The sequence below is a fragment of the Calliphora vicina genome, chromosome 5 (assembly GCF_958450345.1).
Source record: "Calliphora vicina chromosome 5, idCalVici1.1, whole genome shotgun sequence".
Lineage (NCBI taxonomy): Eukaryota > Metazoa > Arthropoda > Insecta > Diptera > Calliphoridae > Calliphora > Calliphora vicina.
In genome coordinates this window covers 52,550,349-52,573,069 of record NC_088784.1, presented here as the reverse complement: position 1 = coordinate 52,573,069, position 22,721 = coordinate 52,550,349, and the positions used below count along the sequence as shown (strand labels likewise).

Here is a 22,721-nt window from a genome sequence, read left to right as displayed (position 1 = left end):
AATTTTATGATTTTTTATTATTTTTTCAGTCTCGATAAAGTGAATTTATTGGATAAAGTGAACAGACCTTGCATTAATTAGTTCACTCTATCCCGACTCCATTGTATATGTTTCTCCGATATCGATAACAATTTTTAACTTTCGACAGAATTTTTTGACTCAATATTGACGACGATGTCGACGACGCCAAATAGAATAAAGGTGATATAAATATATCATATTTTTTAGGTAAGGAGAGATTCAAAATTTAAAGTTAAAAAAAATGGTAACTAACAGAAGTGAGTGTAATGTTACAGTTGGCGATATATCTAAACAGTTGGCACTCACCCCTTTGGAGGAAGATGTAGCAAATCTCTGGCAGTTTAATAAACATATAAATCCGGAAGGTGTTATGCAAGGTGTCCAATGTTGAGATCCCAGAATCAGCAGGATTTTTGGAAGGAGTGCCTGACGTTATTGAATTGGACACAATAGATGCCCCCCATTGAACAAGAGATACCTGGACCTTCATCGCGAAATCAAACTGAAATCCTCAACAAGAATATTTACTCCGAAAAGGAAAAGACCAATTCTGTTTCCAAAAACTCTCATTTCTAAAGCATCCAGAGTTTCGGGCAATATTTTAGAAACGTCAGGTTGCGACAAACTCAAATTAAAATCGTTTCCAACACTAACCTGATACGAACCCTGTGAAATCTTAATGTTGTTGCCAATTTTATTGTTTTTGAAATATATGATGATTTAATTCCATCTTTCAAATAAGGCGATATTGTTTCCAGAACATTCTTAAAGGCGGCACTTATTATCTGGATGTTTAAAGATATCAGAATGTTGCCGGAGTTGTTTTCTTTATTTTTTTGAATCATAAACATTTTTAAAAAATAACGCCCTTATCACAATTTAAAATAATAATAAAAAAGTATTTTTTTTTACTTTAAGATTAAATGGCAAACTATTAAACCCAGCAGTTAAGCAAGTAGTCAATGTATCCCTTAAAGACAGTAATTGTCACAAATTTCTTATCACTTGGCTAACTTCAATTTATATATTTTGGTCATTTGACACGTGTGTGCACTTTGTAGTGCAGAGAGAAGACAATTGGTTACTTTATACATCCCAAGTAATCTAGCGTGAAGACAATAGACACTTAAGTGTCTAAGTAATCTGGAGTGTAGTCACTTTAAACGTTTTGTGAGTAATTCGTACAAACTGGTTTTATACAAATTGTGTTGATATAATTCTCATACAGTTTATTTTTACTTTTGCTTAAGCATCTGGTATCCCATGTAACATAGCATGAAGTTAATAGTCACTTTAGTGTCTCTTAGTAACATATGGAGAAGTCACTTCATACTTTTTTTTTGTACTGCACTTTATTTTACCCACCAGAAGCGTTGACTACTTTCGATCAGCTATCAGATAGTCACATTGTATCAAAAAAGTCAATTGAACCCCTGCTTAGGACATGTACGTGTTAAAATAACTAGTCAAGTAGCTGATCAAGTAACCAGTTACAAAGCTAGTAAGGTAACTGACGCTATGTAACCAGTATGTGAATCTAATGCGTTGCCTACTTTGGACCAGCTATTAGATAGTCCCATGAAGAATAAGATGGTGCTCCACCATGTTATTCTTCACTAATGAGTTTTGTATGGTCCTCCACCAGATTTTCATCAAAAATGAGTTTTATGTGGTACTGAAATAAACAAATCGAAACGTTTGCTATCGTTTTGTTCTTTTCAGTGAGTAAAACAAAAACCAAACACATACAATGAGAATGATTGTCCCATTATGTTTTGTATTGTTTTTTCTCATGAGCGCAAACTGTACATTAATATAAACGTACGCAACTAGAAAAGAAAAGAGTAAGAACAATATTGAAACATTCTGATAAAAAACGTTTAACAAACGTTTGGTAATTGATTTACTCATTATAATAGGGAACACAGTACAAAAAAAAACAAAACGAATAAAAAAATACGTTTCTCTATATGTTTTGTACTCAAATGTACGATAGTAACGGTAAATTAAATAATGCAGATGAGTGAAAAGCTAATCGTTTCGTTTTCTCTCTTTGTCACTTATAAAGTTTTTGTTTTGTTTTTGCTCATGTACAATACAATATAAAAATTTTGATTTGTTTTGTACATTTTGCAAACGTTTGCGAAATGGTTTGTTTGTTTTCATACTCTGGTTTTAATGGGTCTCCTCCAATGAGTTTTGAATGGTCCTCCAACCAGGTTTCTCTTCACAAAATATGTATGTATATCAACTGTGTCTTCTCATAACCTCAAATCAAGATTATAACAAAACGAACGCATGTGGATTAACATAAACGACTCAAAACTGTGAAAACAGTTATGCGACGGATAAAATTAATACCAATGCGAGGTGAGACGCACAACTCTCGAAAGCCAAACAACAAAAATCGGCCAGACCGCTCTTAAGATATAATGACGATGAGGCGCGAGCTGTTTCTCAACTCAGATCTGTTCCACGACTGAAGTTTTTTTGTTTTAAATGTAAAACAAAATGAATCAGCTGACTTAAATATTAGAGATGTGTGTTTTCTGTTATTGCATTTTTCGATAAACAGCCGACGTCGACACAACACGATTACAGAATACCAAAATAGTGTCGAGGTGATGTCGACAGAAAGTGATGACAACTAGAATAAGGGTGAATATAACATTTTCACAAACAAGTTGTCGATCCTAATGCCATGTTTCCACGGCAGTCTGAATTACTTAATTCGCGTTTTGAATTACGATTGCGAATCAACCTGTTTACACGACAACATTCGTAATTCAGTTTGACATTTATTTCTTCTTGTTTTTTTTCTTCTGTTTACATGTTTTGTTTTTTTTGTTTATTTTGTTTGTTTGGTGCGAATTTTAAATTTGTAATTTGGCAATGGATAAAAAAGGTAAGTAAAAACATAAAATTGTAGCATTATTAATTAAACAAATATAATTTTATTATTATTTTCAGTATTAGAAAAAAGAAAAAGTGTAAGCAAGTGGGACCAGGGTAGCGAGCGGGCTTTATTAGAGGTGTGGGCTGAAAGAATGGAAGAGCTTTGCTGCTTTAACTTTAATCAGACTTTTTATTTCTTTTAATTTATTTATTTAATACAAAAATCTTTTTCTTTATTTTGTTTTGACATTTTTGTTTGAACAGCTGATTTTGATACATAAATAATCGATAAAAATTAGAGATGACAGCCATTCGTTCGTAATTCATAAGGTAATTCAAACTGAATTACGTACGAACAAGGTAATTCGCACTTGAAATTTTGTATGGCGAATCATGTAATTCAGTTCGTAATTGGGGGTTGAATGACGAATGAGAGCGTGAATGACGAATAATGCCGTCGTGTGAACATGGTATAAAACAATAACGTTTTTTTTTTTTTTTTTTTTCAATATTCTATGTACACTGATGGACAAAATTCACCGCCATTTCCTCTTTAGGATGTGTAAAGGATCGCCACGGTACGTATTTGTAAATTAGGTTAAGTTAAAAAGACTTGTTTTAACTGATACTTCAGTCAAATTGAATTATTGTTTTTGCTGAAAAAATAAAATTTTGTGTTTCAATTATATTTATAACGTGGTAGTCCTTTAAACATTCTGAAGGGAAATGGCGGTGACTTTCGTCCATCAGTGTACATATATCATGTGTAATTTCAATTAATTAACCACATACAATGTATATATTTTTTTGCAAATAATACAAACTGTACGCCATTTTCCCATACTTTAATATTTATTTTAATTATATAACTAAAATTAATGTATTTTTACTATAGCCATGTGACAATGAAATCCATCACAATATTTAAGTTCTTTAGCCAGTCATCCAAATTCTCCTGTGTTTCGGCTGCAAAAAATACCGTGAAGTTGGATACATCTTCGCAAGATTCATGTTTTTTACACTCTAAACAAAATGAGCGAGGACGTGCGCAAAGTTCTCTTGGTGAACAAGTCAAAGGGTAATTTGTATTACGTCTAGTATCCCGCAAATCAAGAACTAGAAGGGGTGTCATATTCAGACTACTTTCATCTTGCCACACATAAAAAAATATACCATCCAACGTACACCAACGTCGATTCCAATTATGTTGTGAATGGGGATCTTCGACATTTAAAAAACCTCCAAACACACGTTTTGGAAAACGTACTTCTGCTCGTCCTTTTAAGCGTAGTTGTCCTGATAAATTTGTGGATTTGGTTCGAGCTGTTAAGGGTATGGTACAAAAGCCTGCCGCACGTGTACAAATCCGATCAGCATTGTTCGATTCTTGATGCACATACTCGTAAGGCACAAAATCACTAGCATCTATAGTGAAAGTTGCGTGCAAACGGAATCTTGAAACGACATCATTGGAGGATGATGATGACGACGTCGACATCAATGTTGTGGAAGGACTTTGTGTTAAAGCCTCAATTATTGTCTGCAAAGAAACATAGTAATATGTGCATATATTAAATGAAAATTAAAAGTTAATTTAAATTAGTTTGTCTTACTTTTTTCCTGGGCTCTATTGAAATTGTAGATATTTTACGTAAACGAAGCATAAAAATATTACATTTTACAGCGTTGTGCTTATAGGAAGATTGCTTCTCTTCTGTGTTTGTTTCCAATTCCGAGCAAAGCACGAATTCAATGCCACAGTCTCGAAACACCGCTGTGCCATTCACACATTCAGCCGATTGTGTGGACTTAATAACACCTCCGCATTCAAAGGTAACAATATAAAAATAATTAAAAAATATATCCTGATTAACATCGGAGAGTACAGGCAAAAACATATCGTCAATAAAAAATCGCATCTTTGGCTTTTGATTCATGGTTTGACTCTTTGTTGCTGTCGACGAGGGGCTCTGTTTATTTTCTCGACGTAATGTTGAAAATAATAACAGTCTTTCTGCCTCGACCATTTCCGTCGAAATTTCCAAATCGGGCAATTTGCGACAAATGCTCACTGTTTGTGCTATTTGTTCACTAACCGATGCGGATTCATTTAGGGAGAATAGGGCCTCAATACTAAAATTCGACTCTGTAAATGATTGTTTACCACGGGCAAAAGTCGGGCTTACTGTTCCGTTATTCGTTGCAAAATTCAAAGATGTAGACAAACGTTTCCCTTCAGCCCTAATAAATGTTTTGCTTTTTCGAAAAGATTTCTGCAATACATTTTTTAAGCTTTTGTAACGAAGGGATGCATTGGTCGCCTTTACATTTGAATTTAATACCGTCCCATATTCGGATACCTCAGTCATACTAAGAGAATGCGACGGATGTTGTCGTTGGTCGTTTTGTTTGTGTGGTGTATTTGGGCAACTATTACTGATGTTCATCGGCTCTACGTCAACATTCAATTCCGCTGTATTTGACTTATCCTAAATTAATGAAAATAATAATGATATATGTAAATCAGTGAAGATATTTCCAACTAGAAAGAAATGTTACCCATGCCAAAGAAATGTTAAAACTTATTCAACTTTATTTTCGTTTGTATAAATTTATGGATGTGTGTTTATCTGTATACAGAGTGTAATTAAAGTGATAATGTTAGTAAAAAGCTGTTTTTTATGAACTATGTTATAAATAGTTGATTTCAATGTTAATACAGAATTTACAGAGTTACAGATCCGTAAACATATTAAATGATAAAGAATGGTTTTAATTTGTATTTGTTAAATAAAGCAAAGAAAAAATGTGTTCAGCACTAATAGGAGTCAATAAAAAATTCTACCTTTGTCATAAAGGATTGCTTCTTAGGTGTACTTTGGTTATGAGATGATGGAGGAACAATTGTACTTAAACCCAAATTACTGCCAGCAGTTGTAGAGTTATCTGCATCAATAGATTCAGCAACACCATCAACATCGTCATTATCATTGGGCAATTCATAAGACACGGTATCATTATGACACAAAACTTCGTGTTCGCTATCAGATGACCTGCTAAAAACATCATTAGGGGATGGCTGAGCCATTGAGACATACGAACGATTTGGTATATTCTTGTTATCCTAGCAAACGAGTTATATATGTATAAAATTGTCATATTAAAGTTTGAAAATGCTTTACATACGTTTTGTACTTTTTCCAGGTTTTCTCGGTCAATTCCAGTATCCACCACCAATTCACTTCTACATAAATTTTCCAAGAATATTTCACTGCGATGAAGTGATAAATCCGATTTGCTGAGATTTCGGTGTTTTTTCGGGGTTGAATTATGCTCCATTACTCTTACATTATTTAATGACTGGCAATGTGGCAGAGGTATAGCAGTTGACGTTGGCGATGAATATGAAGTAGTTTCATCTCCAGACGGTTCTGGAAGTGGTGGTAGTGGAGTAATATTTGATATAATTTTTTTATTTTTCAATGAATCCTGTATGATTTTCGCCAAAGGCATTTGCGGTTTTGGTTCCTTTAATTGAATCCTGTTTGCTTCTAATACTCGTTTATTGTTCTTATTAACTTTGGCGTACAATATTTGAGGATTATCAGCTGCGATGAAATGTTGAATACCAGTGTGATTTTCAAAGTTTGGACTCTCTGATATAAGAACACTATCATCTTCAATTTCAGAGTATATTGGATCGTTGAAATGATTTTCTTGATTTGCTGGTGTTTGCATATGTTCATGTATTTCGACAAGATCCCCAATGCGTTTACTGTGGTGACCATCAGGGCAATCAAAGCCAGTCAAACGATGATCATCAATACATTCTGTTTCCTAGTTAAAAAATAAATAAAAAAATAGATTTTTATTGCGGCGAAATCAGTTTATGAATTAGTTAAGAAGACTAGTGTACACGGACCTTTGTGAATACCGTCTTCTAGACGATAAAAGATTTTAAAAATTTTAGAGACTAGTTCAAAACAAAAGATAATAATCAAAGGAATACTCTCTCATCAATAACGTATTATATACCATTAAGTTACGTCATTGCTCAGATGTGTTGAAATTAATATATAAGTGTTTTTATGTAGGAATAAATTACTGAGTTGAAATAATTACTTATGTTACTACTTTACAAGAATGAAGAACACGTAAAAAGGAAAATAGAGAACGTACATGCTGCAAAGTAAAAATGCTTTCAACACTCCTCCTTAACATGTATGTATTAGAGTTGGGTTTATTAGCTCAGTGAAGTGACCGCTCTTTTCAGCTCAGCTCACTGAAATGAACTAGGTCGCTCTTTTAGCTCATTAGCTCAGTATGTTGTATAATGACCATTTCATTTTGAGAATTGCTTGTAGTGAATTAAATCAATTATTTCTGTTGTTAGTTGTAAAAACACACAGTCTTTTGACAATTAGAGATTTATGCGTGAAATAATTGATTAAAATTTTAAAAAATCAAATTGTATTTTATTTAAACTAATATTTTTGCGGAAAAAAGAGTTAATTTTTTATTATTTCTAATTTCCGATGGTAAGCAAATGTTTAGCCAAAAAACTCAAGATATTAACTGGAATTTGAAAAAGGAAAAATATTTTGATGATCTGATAATTGTGATCCAAAATAAAAATGTGACAATAACTAAACCAAAATGAATATTCTTACAGTTTTTTGGGGGTTTTCCCATTTACATAATGTTAGTTATCAATTGGCAAAATATATATTTTTTACCTGACTTTTACAACTTATGTATATAGATCAACAAAATTTCTACTAAAAATACGAAAGAAAAATTGTTTTGTGATACAATTTGTATAAAAATATTTTCCACATTAACTTAATTATTTTATGATATAACAATATATACATAAATAGAATTTCTGAATTTAAGGAATAAGATTTTATTGTTTTACGAAATAAAAAATAACCTAAAACTGTCATTCCAAAAAGCAACGAAAACCCACGATAGGTCGCTCATGGCAGCTGACAAATGTTCTGTTGATGTAGCAGTATAGTAAAAAAGTGCATAAGATATATGTTTTCTAAAAAAAAGTGATTGAAATAATATTGCTAATTTAATTAAGAATATCAGTACTTTGTATTTTTTTAATTATGTTTTTAGGTAGATATAATCCCACTAATGTATTTTTGAAATAGTATTTTTTTACTAATTACATAATTTCAATTACAATTATTATTTTAACAATAACAATTATGTATTTCCCTTTTTCATTATTATTTTATGAAATATACTTACAAACTGTAGCAATACTCTTTCTTTATTTCATTCTACATCACCATACCATAAATAAATTCACACTCATTCAATAGCACACATATAAAAATTATGAAAACAAAAACAATTTGAATAACTCTAATAATTCTTGAAACAATTCATACAAACGTTGTATCATATCAAAGCAAAAATATATTCGCGGCAGCATACGATCATATACATACATAACAAACCTACATTCGAATGATCGTTTTATTTTTGTAGGACACAATACTCACTCACTTTTCAATGTCAGTGAGCGAAAGAATGTTACAGAATTGACGAGTAAAGTGAAACATGTGAAACATTGAAGATGACAAATGAATGTGCTTGTGCAGCTCTTTCATGAGTACTGAAAGAAACATGAGCATAAAACGCTCAGTGCTCAGTTGAAAACGCTCAGTGCTGAGCTGAAAACGCTCAGTATGATGAATGATTCACTTCGCTCAGTTGAGTGAATCGTTCAATTAAACTAGGTCATTCATGAGCTACACAACTCTAGTATGTATTTCCTACACACAAAGATTAATAATACAAAGTATAATAAAATTTGCCTTAGAAAGATTACACAGAGGAACAAAATTGACATTTTGGTTTGGTACCGCGGAAAATGTTTTTGATAAAATATGTATGGGACATTTCTTAGTCAAAACTATCTTTAGTTTTTTTTGAGCAGCTCTTGTTTTTAAGATATCGCGGTTTTAATTTTTTTGGTTATTCTGTATTTTTTTCTCTTTTTGTTTGATTATTTCATAAATGGAGACTAAAATTAAAAATTCATTTTTGTACTGATATTATACACAAAATTATCTTTTCTTTGACATCAATTTTGTTTATCTAAATTTCAGGATATATTGGAGATATCGCAAGGATGTTGAAAATTAACTTTTTTCAGTTTCATCCTTATAAGTTTAACCTATGGTAAAAGGGTTCAAATTTTTTTCACTATATACAATAAAAACATATCAATAAACTAATTTATATAAAAATATTGAAAATTCGCTGAAAATATACCAAACTATTTGGCAAATAACTCAAAGTTTTATAATATTTTTCATATGTTTTTCGTATTTAAAAATTATAAAAATGTTCGTAACTTGAATTTTTTACACCTGCAAGATTATACATAAACTAAAGATTTAATAAAAAATGTTTTTTTTTTTGCTAAATATAATTTCTCTTGTTATATTGTTTCATTATGGCTAGTAAGATGAGATGCTGTGTTAAAGATCCTAATATGTTTTCTTTCATTTGTGGCGAATATATATTAAAAGATCAGCGAAAATCAATTACATACACTGTTCTCCAATTGTATTTTGATTACTTTGGTATTCAAATTCGCAACTTAGACAATTCCTGGATATATAATGTAGAAATAAATCTATATGTTTGTAAAAATTAATTTTTTTCTATAAAATGCTAGTGTTTTTAATAAAAATTTTAAGATATTTTCACCAAAAACGCTGTAAATCACGTAAATACAAAATTCGCAATATTTTAAAAACATCAAATGAAGATGTGTGTGAAGTTAAATTTCGAAATTTATAACCCTAGACACAAACCAGTTGAGTTAACAGAGTTCTGTTTAAAGGCTAACATAGCACTGTTAAACATTGGAAATCAAGGTAGGTGTATTCAAAATGGAATAATAATCACACGGTTGGACCAAATGGACCACTCACGTTGGAAACGGGAACTCATATCTCGCTTTTTCCAAAAACTAAGTCAAATCATAAATTTCAAACATATTTTTAAATTTTTTCGGAATTTTAAAAATTTACTTATAATGGATGGATGAATCTAAATTCCTGGAAATTGGGAGAAGATGGGCGGATGAATCTTGCTGGAATATTTAGGAAGGGTGTTGGTCTATTATGATCCGTGGTCATAACCTTTAACAGTGAGTGTTCTGATAGAGAAATTTAAATTTTTCGGAAATTTAAATTTCTTGGGAGGATGAATCTAAATTTCTTGGAAATGGGAGAAGATGGGCGGATGAATCTCTCTGGAATATTTAGGTAAGGTGTTGGTCTATAATGGTCCATGGTCACAACCTTCAACAGTGCGAGTTCTGATAGAGAAATTTAAATTTTTCGGAAATTTAAATCTCTTGAGAGGATGAATCTAAATTTCTTGGAAATGGGAGAAGATGGGCGGATGAATCTTGCTGGAATATTTAGATAGGGTGTTGGTCTATCATGATCCGTGGTCATAACTTTTAGCTGTGTGAGTTCTGATAGAGAAATTTTCCGAAAAAAATTTTTTTTTTTGGAAGATGAATCTAAATTTCTTGGAAATGGGAGAAGATGGGCAGATGAATCTTGCTGGAATATTTAGATAGGATGTTTGTCTATCATGGTCATTGGTCATAACCTTTAACAGTGCGAGTTCTGATAGAGAAATTTAAATTTTTCGAAAATTTTAAATTTCTTGGAAATGGGAGAAGATGGGCAGATGAATCTTGCTGGAACATATAGATAGGATGTTTGTCTATAATGGTCCGTGGTCATAACCTTTAACAGTGCGAGTTCTGATAGAGAAATTTAAATTTTTAGGAAATTTAAATTTCTTGGGAAATTTAAATTTCTTGGGAGGATGAATCTAAATTTCTTGGAAATGGGAGAAGATGGGCAGATGAATCTTGCTGGAATATTTAGATAGGGTGTTGGTCTAAAATGGTCCGTGGTCATAACCTTTAACAGTGCGAGTTCTGATAGAGAAATTTAAATTTTTCGAAAATTTAAAATTTCTTGGGAGGATGAATCTAAATTTCTTGGAAATGGGAGAAGATGGGCAGATGAATCTTGCTGGAATATATAGATAGGATGTTTGTCTATCATGGTCCGTGGTCATAACCTTTAACAGTGCGAGTTCTGATAGAGAAATTTTAATTTTTAGGAAAATTAAAATTTCTTGGGAGGATGAATCTAAATTTCTTGGAAATGGGAGAAGATGGGCAGATGAATCTTGCTGGAATATTTAGATAGGGTGTTGGTCTAAAATGGTCCGTGGTCATAACCTTTAACAGTGCGAGTTCTGATAGAGAAATTTAAATTTTTAGGAAATTTAAATTTCTTGGGAGGATAATTCTAAATTTCTTGGAAATGGGAGAAGATGGGCAGATGAATCTTGCTGGAATATATAGATAGGATGTTTGTCTATCATGGTCCGTGGTCATAACCTTTAACAGTGCGAGTTCTGATAGAGAAATTTAAATTTTTAGGAAATTTTATTATTTTTTTTGGAGGATGAATGTAAATTTCTTGGAAATGGGAGAAGATGGGCAGATGAATCTTGCTGGAATATTTAGATAGGGTGTTGGTCTATAATGGACCGTGGTCATAACCTATAACAGTGCGAGTTCTGATAGAGAAATTTAAATTTTTCGAAAATTTAAAATTTCTTGGAAGGATGAATCAAAATTTCTTGGAAATGGGAGAAGATGGGCAAATGAATCTTGCTGGAATATTTAGATATGGTGTTGGTCTATCATGATCCGTGGTCATAACCTTTAACACTGCGAGTTCTGATAGAGAAATTTATAGACCAACATCCTATCTAAATATTCCAGCATGATTCATCTGCCCATCTTTTCCCATTTCCAAGAAATTTATATTCATCCTCCCAAGAAATTTTAAATTTTCCTAAAAAATTAAATTTCTCTATCAGAACTCGCACTGTTAAAGGTTATGACCACGGACCATGATAGACAAACATCCTATCTATATATTCCAGCAAGATTTATCTGCCCATCTTCTCCCATTTCCAAGAAATTTAGAATCATCCTCACAAGAAATTTAAATTTCCTAAAAATTTAAATTTCTCTATCAGAACTCGCACTGTTAAAGGTTATGACCACGGACCATGATAGACAAACACCCTATCTAAATATTCCAGCAAGATTCATCTGCCCATCTTCTCCCACTTCCAAGAAATTTAGATTCATCCTCTCAAGAGATTTAAATTTCCGAAAAATTTAAATTTCTCTATCAGAACTCGCACTGTTAAAGGTTATGACCACGGACCATGATAGACAAACATCCTATCTATATATTCCAGCAAGATTCATCTGCCCATCTTCTCCCATTTCCAAGAAATTTAGATTCATCCTCCCAAGAAATTTTAATTTTCCTAAAAATTAAAATTTCTCTATCAGAACTCGCACTGTTAAAGGTTATGACCACGGACCATGATAGACAAACATCCTATCTATATATTCCAGCAAGATTCATCTGCCCATCTTCTCCCATTTCCAAGAAATTTAGAATCATCCTCCCAAGAAATTTAAATTTCCTAAAAATTTAAATTTCTCTATCAGAACTCGCACTGTTAAAGGTTATGACCACGGACCATGATAGACAAACACCCTATCTAAATATTCCAGCAAGATTCATCTGCCCATCTTCTCCCATTTCCAAGAAATTTAGATTCATCCTCTCAAGAGATTTAAATTTCCGAAAAATTTAAATTTCTCCATCAGAACTCGCACTATTAAAGGTTATGACCACGGATCATGATAGACCAACACCATATCTAAATATTCCAGCAAGATTCATTTGCCCATCTTCTCCCATTTCCAAGAAATTTACATTCATCCTCCAAAAAAAAAAAAAAAATTTCCTAAAAATTTAAATTTCTCTATCAGAACTCGCACTGTTAAAGGTTATGACCACGGACCATTTTAGACCAACACCCTATCTAAATATTCCAGCAAGATTCATCTGCCCATCTTCTCCCATTTCTAAGAAATTTAGATTCATCTTCCCAAGAAATTTAAATTTCCTAAAAATTTAAATTTCTCTGTCAGAACTCGCTCTGTTAAAGGTTATGACCACGGACCATGATAGACAAACATCCTATCTATATATTCCAGCAAGATTCATCTGCCCATCTTCTCCCATTTCCAAGAAATTTACATTCAACCTCCCAAGAAATTTAAATTTCCTAAAAATTTAAATTTCTCTATCAGAACTCGCACTGTTAAAGGTTACGACCACGGATCATGATAGACCAACACCATATCTAAATATTCCAGCAAGATTCATTTGCCCATCTTCTCCCATTTCCAAGAAATTTACATTCATCCTCCAAAAAAAAAAAAAAAATTTCCTAAAAATTTAAATTTCTCTATCAGAACTCGCACTGTTAAAGGTTATGACTACGGACCATTTTAGACCAACACCCTATCTAAATATTCCAGCAAGATTCATCTGCCCATCTTCTCCCATTTCCAAGAAATTTAGATTCATCCTCCCAAGAAATTTTAAATTTCCTAAAAATTAAAATTTCTCTATCAGAACTCTCACTGTTAATGGTTATGACCACGGACCATGATAGACAAACATCCTATCTATATATTCCACCAAGATTCATCTGCCCATCTTCTCCCATTTCCAAGAAATTTAGATTCATCCTCCCAAGAAATTTTAAATTTTCGAAAAATTTAAATTTCTCTATCAGAACTCGCACTGTTAAAGGTTATGACCACGGATCATGATAGACCAACACCCTATCTAAATATTCCAGCAAGATTCATCTGCCCATCTTCTCCCATTTCCAAGAAATTTAGATTCATCCTCCCAAGAAATTTAAATTTCCTAAAAATTTAAATTTCTCTATCAGAACTCGCACTGTTAAAGGTTATGACCACGGACTATTATAGACAAACATCCTATCTATATATTCCAGCAAGATTCATCTGCCCATCTTCTCCCATTTCCAAGAAATTTAAAATCATCCTCCCAAGAAATTTAAATTTCCTAAAAATTTAAAATTTCTCTATCAGAACTCGCACTGTTAAAGGTTATGACCACGGACCATTTTAGACCAACACCCTATCTAAATATTCCAGCAAGATTCATCTGCCCATCTTCTCCCATTTCCAAGAAATTTAGATTCATCCTCCCAAGAAATTTTAAATTTTCGAAAAATTTAAATTTCTCTATCAGAACTCGCACTGTTAAAGGTTATGACCAATGACCATGATAGACAAACATCCTATCTAAATATTCCAGCAAGATTCATCTGCCCATCTTCTCCCATTTCCAAGAAATTTAGATTCATCTTCCAAAAAAAAAAAATTTTTTTCGGAAAATTTAAATTTCTCTATCAGAACTCACACAGCTAAAAGTTATGACCACGGATCATGATAGACCAACACCCTATCTAAATATTCCAGCAAGATTCATCCGCCCATCTTCTCCCATTTCCAAGAAATTTAGATTCATCCTCTCAAGAGATTTAAATTTCCGAAAAATTTAAATTTCTCTATCAGAACTCGCACTGTTGAAGGTTATGACCATGGACCATTATAGACCAACACCTTACCTAAATATTCCAGAGAGATTCATCCGCCCATCTTCTCCCATTTCCAAGAAATTTAGATTCATCCTCCCAAGAAATTTAAATTTCCGAAAAATTCAAATTTCTCTATCAGAACTCGCACTGTTAGAGGTTATGACCACGGATCATAATAGACCAACACCCTTCCTAAATATTCCAGCAAGATTCATCTGCCCATCTTCTCCCAATTTCCAGGAATTTAGATTCATCCATCCATTATAAGTAAATTTTAAAAATTCCGAAAAAATGTAAAAATATGTTTGAAATTTATGATTTGACTTAGTTTTTGGAAAAAGCGGGAGATGAGTTCCCGTTTCCAACGTGAGTGGTCCATTTGGTCCAACCGTGTGATTATTATTCCATTTTGAATACACCTACCTTGATTTCCAATGTTTAACAGTGCTATGTTAGCCTTTAAACAGAACTCTGTTAACTCAACTGGTTTGTGTCTAGGGTTATAAATTTCGAAATTTAACTTCACACACATCAAATGAAGTATTTATATTGCTGTAGTTAGATTTAAATGTGTATTAAGAAATAAGACTAATGACTACCTAAAAATGTATTTATAAAAAAAATAGTTTTTTATGATGTAAAATTTCGGGATATTATCTAAATATTTCATTAAATTTTTAACTAAGTTTTCATTTTAATTAAAAACTATGTTCGCTATAATGCCTTAAATGTTCAGTGCTAAATTTTTATTTAAAATTTTCATAATGCACAATTTTATTAAGGATAAAGCTAAAAAAGTCAAATTTCAACTTTCCCGAAAGATCAGACAAATATGCCAAAATATCCATTAGAATTATTATACTCAAAAGAAGCATATGTTTATGTAGACCAGTCTCATGCTAAAAAAATTTCACATTCTTAATTGCAATACCCAAAATTTTGAAGAAAAACCCAAAAATTTGGGTATTCAATGAAAATACAAAAACCGCAATATATCGAAAACGCGAGCTGAATGGAAAAAAACAAGTATAACATAGTAATGATGGTTCATCAGCTTGTACAAAACGTAGTTCAAATCTCGGGCACCAAAATCTCTGTTCCGCAGTGTTATTCGTCAGGATGTCGGCAATCATTACATTGTATGTAATATGTATGTATGTTGTACAATTAGAGTTTTGCACGGGAATTCCCGGGACAAGAAATAACGGGAATTCCGCGAAACTTTCAATCCCGGGAAATTGTGCGAGAATTCCCGGGAATTATTTTCTTTAGTTTTAATGTCATGTTTTAGAATAATAATTAGAATAAAAAAGTCTCCCCCTAGAACTCGGGTCCATATAAGCTTTATTTCATGTTTCTAGGTTCATTGGTGAAGAAATTACAAAAAGTACCATTCGAATAAAAAAATGTACCAAAAAGTCTACCCTAGAATTCTCACTCACTTAGGACCATATATGCTTAATTTCATGTTTCTAAGTCCATTGTTATAGAAAATTCAAAAAAAAGTACCATTAGAATATAGAAAAAGTACCAAAAAGTCCACACTTGTGGTTTCCCACTCGGTTCCATATAAGCTTTATTTCATGTTTCTAGATTCATTCGTGAAGAAATTACAAAAAGTACCAGTCGAATAAAGAAAAAGTACCAAAAAGTCTCCCCTAAAATTCTTACTGACTTAGGACCATAGATGGGCACTTTGCAGTACCAGTAAAATTTAAGTAAAAATAGATTTTTACTGAAAAAATTTTCAGTATTCAGTAAAGTTTTACTGATTACTGAAAAAATTTTCAGTATTCAGTAAAGTTTTACTGATTACTGAAAAAAAAACAGTATTCAGTAAATTTTTACTCACGTTTGTTGGTCGCCGTTCTACTCACAACACCACCCCCTTATTTATTAATTGTGCGTTTTTAAATACTATGTACTTTACATATTTTCTGTTCGTGTGAAAAACAATTTAAAAAATAAAATAGACAAATTAACAAAATATACATATTTCGATTCAAAATGTATGCATGTAAACAACGCACTCTTTGTTTTGTATTTTTTTATTTTCTTTCGACATAAAAAATAATAGGTTACTTGTGGTTTGTATTTTTATAAAAGAGAAGAAAATTTGTAAATTGGTTTAAACGAAACTTTTTATTTTTTCAAGTTGCAACTTCAAGAAAATCCCCATATTACTACTTTTGCTACAAAAAGTGCTAAATTGTCATGACTGATTGTAGGATAGTAAGTGAAGTTTTTGTTGAGAATATAAAATAGTTTTAAAAAAAAAAATATAAAAAATACTTAACACGTCTAGGATTCGAACCAGCGATGTCAATCTTGTAGTCCACTATTCTACCGACAACACCACTGCGTAGCTATCTGATTCTATGTAAATTATTTTTAAATATAAATTGTTGCCGTTTTAAACAAAATATTTAAAAATAAATTCGGCCAATTGACAAAATATAACTGTTACTTACATTTTTTGTTTATTAACACTTTCACGTATGCGGTCGCCGGTGCCCCAAGATTTTCTTTAAATTATTCCCAATTTAGAGCGAAATTTTGAGTTCACAGATATAGTAAATGGTTATTTCCAAAGAAAACTAATTTATTTTTAAGAATTTCATGAAACAATTTTATACCTGGCCGAACGAGACACGACTACAAACTGTTTCAAAACTCACACTGCAATTAAAAATGTGTTTCTAAAATATAATACCTCGTCCGCCCCTGTAGAACGATTATTTTCATTCGCTGGAATTGTAAATCGTTCTAGAAGACAAAAACTAAGTGACGCAAATTTTGAAATGTTGGTGTTAAGAAAAGCTAACGGTGGAAAATAAGACTTATGTATTTGAAAACAAAATAAACTTTTTTTCATCAAAAATATTTTTTTAACAATAAATAAAATAAATATTATTAATTCTTTTTTTAGGTCTGTTCATTTACTTTCCTAGTAAGAGTGAGTCGAAAATCCTCAAATACATATTAATATGTAATTCATAAAATTTTACCGGTGATGCATAATAGACTTCAATTTAATGATACTGATTTTTTTCAGTATTCAGTAAAAATTTACTGAATACTGAATTTTTTTTCAGTAATCAGTAAAATTTTACTGAATACTGATTTTTTTTTCAGTAGTCAGTAAAATTTTACTGAATACTGATTTTTTTTTCAGTAATCAGTAAAATTTTACTGAATACTGATTTTTTTTCAGTAATCAGTAAAATTTTACTGGTAATGCAATCTAAATTTCATTACCAGTAAAAATTTACTGAATACTGCAATGCTTAATGCATTAGAAATATAATGCAGTGTGCCCATGTATGCTTAATTTCGTGTTTCTAAGTCCATTGTTATAGAATATTAAAAAAAGTACCATTATAATAAAGAAAAAGTACCATTATAATAAAGAAAAAGTACCATGAAGTATCCGCTTGAATTTTCACTCACTTAGGACCATATACGCTTAATTTCATATTTCTAGGTCCATTATTATAGAAAATTCAAAAAGTACCATTAAAATATAGAAAAAGTACCAAAAAGCCACTTGTGGATTCCCACCCACTCGGGCCCATGTAAGCTTTATTTCATGTTTCTAGATTCATTGGTGTTTGGCATCAATCCAAGTTTTCCAAAATTGTTATAAAAATAAAACAAACAAATTTCAAGTTTAAATTAGAGACGAAGATCTCTTTTTATTGTTAATAAATATTACCTCGTAGAAGGAATATATTGCGTTTTTTAGTAAAATGCACGTAGTGCTTATGTCGAAGACAATTTGACAAGTGTTTTTTAATGCTAAAATAACAAGCATAATTTGATGGCAAACAATATTTAAGTACCCGTTAACGGTTTACTCGCTAGAATCTAGTAAACTACTTCCAGCAAAGTTGCATAAAAAAGGAAGAAACAATAGATTCTAACGTTGTTAAAAATAGTATAATACGTTTAATGTAGTTATTACCAAAAGGATGCAACCTAAACAATTGGTGAAGAAATTACAAAAAGTACCATTCGAATAAAGAAAAACTACCAAAAAGTTTCCCCCTAGAATTCTCACTCACTTAGGACCATATATGCTTAATTTCGTGTTTCTAAGTCCACTGTTATAGAAAATTCAAAAAGTACCATTAGAAGAATAAATAAGTACCTATAGTTCAGTTCTTACATTTTGGTACCTAAATATTATCCCCTATTCCTAACACTAACTCCACTCAGATACATATCAGCTAACTTTAATGTCGATAAATGTACGAGATCTGCTGAGGCATGGAACAAATTAGCTGAAGTGCACAAACCCAAAGGACCGATTCAGAAGGTAATGCTGTATAAACGTCTAATGAATCTGAAGATGGATGATAACGAAGACATGACCCAGTATTTAAATAAATTCCAAGAAATAGTTGAACGACTTGCAGATGTCGGTATTGAACTTCAAGATGAATTAATGGTGATTGTGCTGTTGTCAAGTTTGCCTTCTTTGTATGAACCGTTCATAATTGCCATGGAAACTCGAGATAATTTGCCATCATTTCACGTCTTGAAACTGAAATTGCTTGAAGAAGGTGATCGTCGAGGAAATAAACAGCAAGATGCCGAAGTTGGTGGACAACAACCATATGCAGCACGTTCTAATAAAAAAGCCAAGAACTGGAACGCGAATGGGGCAAAAGAAAATAAGATAGTTACAGTCAAATGCTACAATTGCGGTCGTAAAGGTCATTATGCAAAAGACTGCCGAGATAAGAGACCGACAGATCAAAAGACTTGTGCATTAATTGCAGCAGCAAAGGGGTTTAAGCAAGATGTCTGGTATGTTGACAGTGGAGCAAAATCTCACATGTCCAATGACAGAAAATTATTCAAAACTCTTGAGCAGTGTAACGAAAAGATTTTTCTCGCCGCTGATAAATTAATAACTGCTACTGGTAAAGGCGAAGTAATACTTAAAAAATACTATAAGCAAAGCAGTTGAAAATGGTTATACTGCTACATTTAATTCTGATGGTGTGGAAATAAAGGATAGTGATGGTTATATTGCCATAAGAGCCTACAAAGAAGACAACTTATTTGTTATGTGTCAAGAACCCGAACAACGTATTTTTGCAGTAAGTAACAACGATATGTTATGGCACTGCCGATATGGCCATTTAAATTTTAATGATTTGGGAGATATGTGAAAAAAGGGTATTGTTAATGGTATGAAGATTTCTAAGCAAGAGAGCATAATTGCAAGACATGTATGGTAAGCAAGATTCATGTCATTCCATTTCCTAAAGCAACTGAATATCGTTCCGAACACGTATTGGAGTTAATTCATTCGGATGTGTGTGGTCCGATAAACGTATCGTCAGTAGGAGGCTCGAAATACTTTGTCACCTTTATCGATGACAAGACAAGGCATATATTCGTATATTTTATGAAGTCAAAGAACGAAGTTTTTGATAAATTCAAAATTTTTAAACTGGAAAAAAAATAAAAATTTTAAGAACTGACAACGGACGTGAGTATACTAAAGATTTTGATTTATATCTGAAGGAACACGGCATTTTGCGTCAGTTGACAGTTGCTTATACACCACAGCAAAATGGTGTTGTCGAACGAGCAAACCGCACGTTAGTAGAGATGTCACGATCTATGTTAGTACATGCGAATCTGAATAAAAATCTGTGGGCGGAAGCCGTTGCTACAGCTGTGTATTTACGAAATCGATCTCCTACTAAAGCCCTGTCGAACAAAACGCCATACGAAGCTTGGTATGGCTGAAAGCCAAAAGTTAGCCATTTGAAGGTTTTTGGATCGTTTGCAGTAGCTTTGAATAAACGTCCAAAGGCAAAGTTTGACGCAAAAGGTAAACAGTACATCATGGTTGGCTATTCCCAAGTAGCGAAGGCATACAGGTTGTATGATAAAGAAACCCAAAGCGTTATTGAAAGACGTGACGTAATATTTGAAGAAAATACATTTGAAAATTGTGTTGGCAGAGAAAACAATGTAGACAACGAAGACGATTTTATCATTTTTGTCACTAGTGAAGTTCAAAATCATTCCCAAGCATTAAATGTTTCAGTTGATGAAGAAGCAATCGAAAATGGATTTAATACTGCTGACGAAGGCGAATTCAATACTGCTGACGAAGAAGAATCTGATGAAATCACTTTAACTAACGATAACAGGAATTCTGAAGCCGAAAATGAAATTCAAGAGATACCAAAAAGAGGAAGAGGTCGTCCCAAAATAATTCGTGATGGTATGCCTGGTAGACCTAGGAAGCAATATAATATGTTAAATGGTTTATCAACGAAAATAGACGTCGTTCCTCAAACTCCAAAAGAAGCTACTTCTTGCAAAAACTCAGCGGAATGGAAAAATGCTATGCAGATTAAATACAATGCTTTGATGAAAAATAGAACATGGGACATGGTTGATTTGCCAGCTGGAAAAAATGCAATAGGTTGCAAATGGGTTTACGCCATCAAAACTACGAAAAACGGTGATATTGAGCGGTACAAAGCAAGGCTTGTGGCAAAGGGCTGCAGCCAGAAATATGGTGTTAACTATCAAGAAACGTTTTCACCTGTTATACGTTATGAAAATATAAGACTAATATTCGCCATAGCTGTCAACAAAGGTATGCATTTACACCAAAGTGCATATTTAAATGGTGATCTCAACGAGGAGGTCTACATGCAACAGCCAAAGATGTTCGTTGATAAAAACCATCCAAATAAGGTTCTACGGTTACGAAAGTCCCTATACGGCCTTAAGCAATCTGGTCGTGAGTGGAATGCTCAGCTTGACTTATGTTTAAAGAAGATTGGATTCACAAGCTGTGATAACGAACCATGCTTGTATAAAATGACAGTTGATAACGAACTTGTTTTATTAGCAGTATATGTCGATGATATACTTATCACATGTAAAGATAAAACAGTTATCCAAAGAATTAAATTAGAACTATCAACCGAATTTGATGTTAGTGATAAAGGTCCAGTACAGCATTTTCTTGGAATGGAAATAAACAGAGATGGTTAAACAGGTGATTTAACTGTGAGTAACACCCAATATATAAAATCTTTATTGAAAAAGTATAACATGGAACAATGTAAGAAAGCAGCTGTTCCACTTGATCCTGGTTTTCAAGTAGCTTGTAACAATAATTGTACAAAAGCAGATGTGTCGTCATATCAGACAGACATTTAAAAAGATTGTTACTTGAACTCGATAGTATTGAAGATGTTCCAGTTGTAATAAATGTGGACAACCAGGGAGCTCTTAAATTGGCGTCGAATGCTATATTTCACAACCGAAGCAAGCATATAGACATCAAGTACCATCACATACGAGAACTCATTAACATGAAGCAAATTAATCTTAAGTATCTTAGCACAGACAACATGATAGCAGATATTTTTTACAAAAAATCTACAAAAGATTAAACATACGAAATTTGTTAAACTTATGAACTTTAATTAATTAATTGAGTATATATTAATTAAAATGTTTAGTATTAGGTTTAAGAAGGAGTGTTGAAAATATTACTCTACTTAATAATGTAAACCTAATACATAACATACTTTGAATTTGTATTAATATTTTAATCATAGTTGGCTTTGTTTTTTATATAACTAATGAAAATATTATTTTCATTATTCATCAATAAAACTTTAAATCGTTTGGTAATAGTTCTTGTTCTCATTCATTTTTCACAAAAATCATAGTCTGACAAAAATTAGCAATTATTTCTGACAAAAAAAATAAAAATCAAAGTCTGACAAATATTCCTAACACCCCAGTGACCTTTTTCATTTTCAAATAGTTGGCTTTGTTTTTTATATAACTAATGAAAATATTATTTTCATTATTCATCAATAAAACTTTAAATCGTTTCATAATCATAGTTGGCTTTGTTTTTTATATAACTAATGAAAATATTATTTTCATTATTCATCAATAAAACTTTAAATCGTTTGGTAATAGTTCTTGTTCTCATTCATTTTTCACAAAAATCATAGTCTGACAAAAATTAGCAATTATTTCTGACAAAAAAAAATAAAAATCAAAGTCTGACAAATATTCCTGACACCCCAGTGACCTTTTTCATTTTCAAACTGAAATTACTCCTTGATGGTCCATGGGAAGTATACCCGCCCCGACATGTATTCCAAGGAAATTTTATCTAGAATCGTTTAAAAAAAATCAAAGCGATCCGACCAATAGTTTAGTTT

At 32.0% G+C, this 22,721-nt stretch overlaps 1 protein-coding gene across 1 annotated transcript in view; it reads right to left on the bottom strand.

Annotated features, from left to right (window-relative positions):
* Positions 1-3,745: 3,745 nt before the first annotated feature.
* LOC135959856 (uncharacterized) overlaps positions 3,746-22,721 on the bottom strand; it is a 64,648-nt gene continuing 45,672 nt past the window's right edge. The window contains exons 4-7 of the mRNA XM_065510952.1: positions 6,103-6,753; positions 5,762-6,040; positions 4,530-5,405; positions 3,746-4,456 (exon numbers count right to left, since the gene is read on the bottom strand). Coding sequence (XP_065367024.1) covers positions 3,806-4,456; positions 4,530-5,405; positions 5,762-6,040; positions 6,103-6,753 — 2,457 coding nt within the window. The 3' untranslated portion in view covers positions 3,746-3,805. The remainder of the gene's footprint in view (positions 4,457-4,529; positions 5,406-5,761; positions 6,041-6,102; positions 6,754-22,721) is intronic.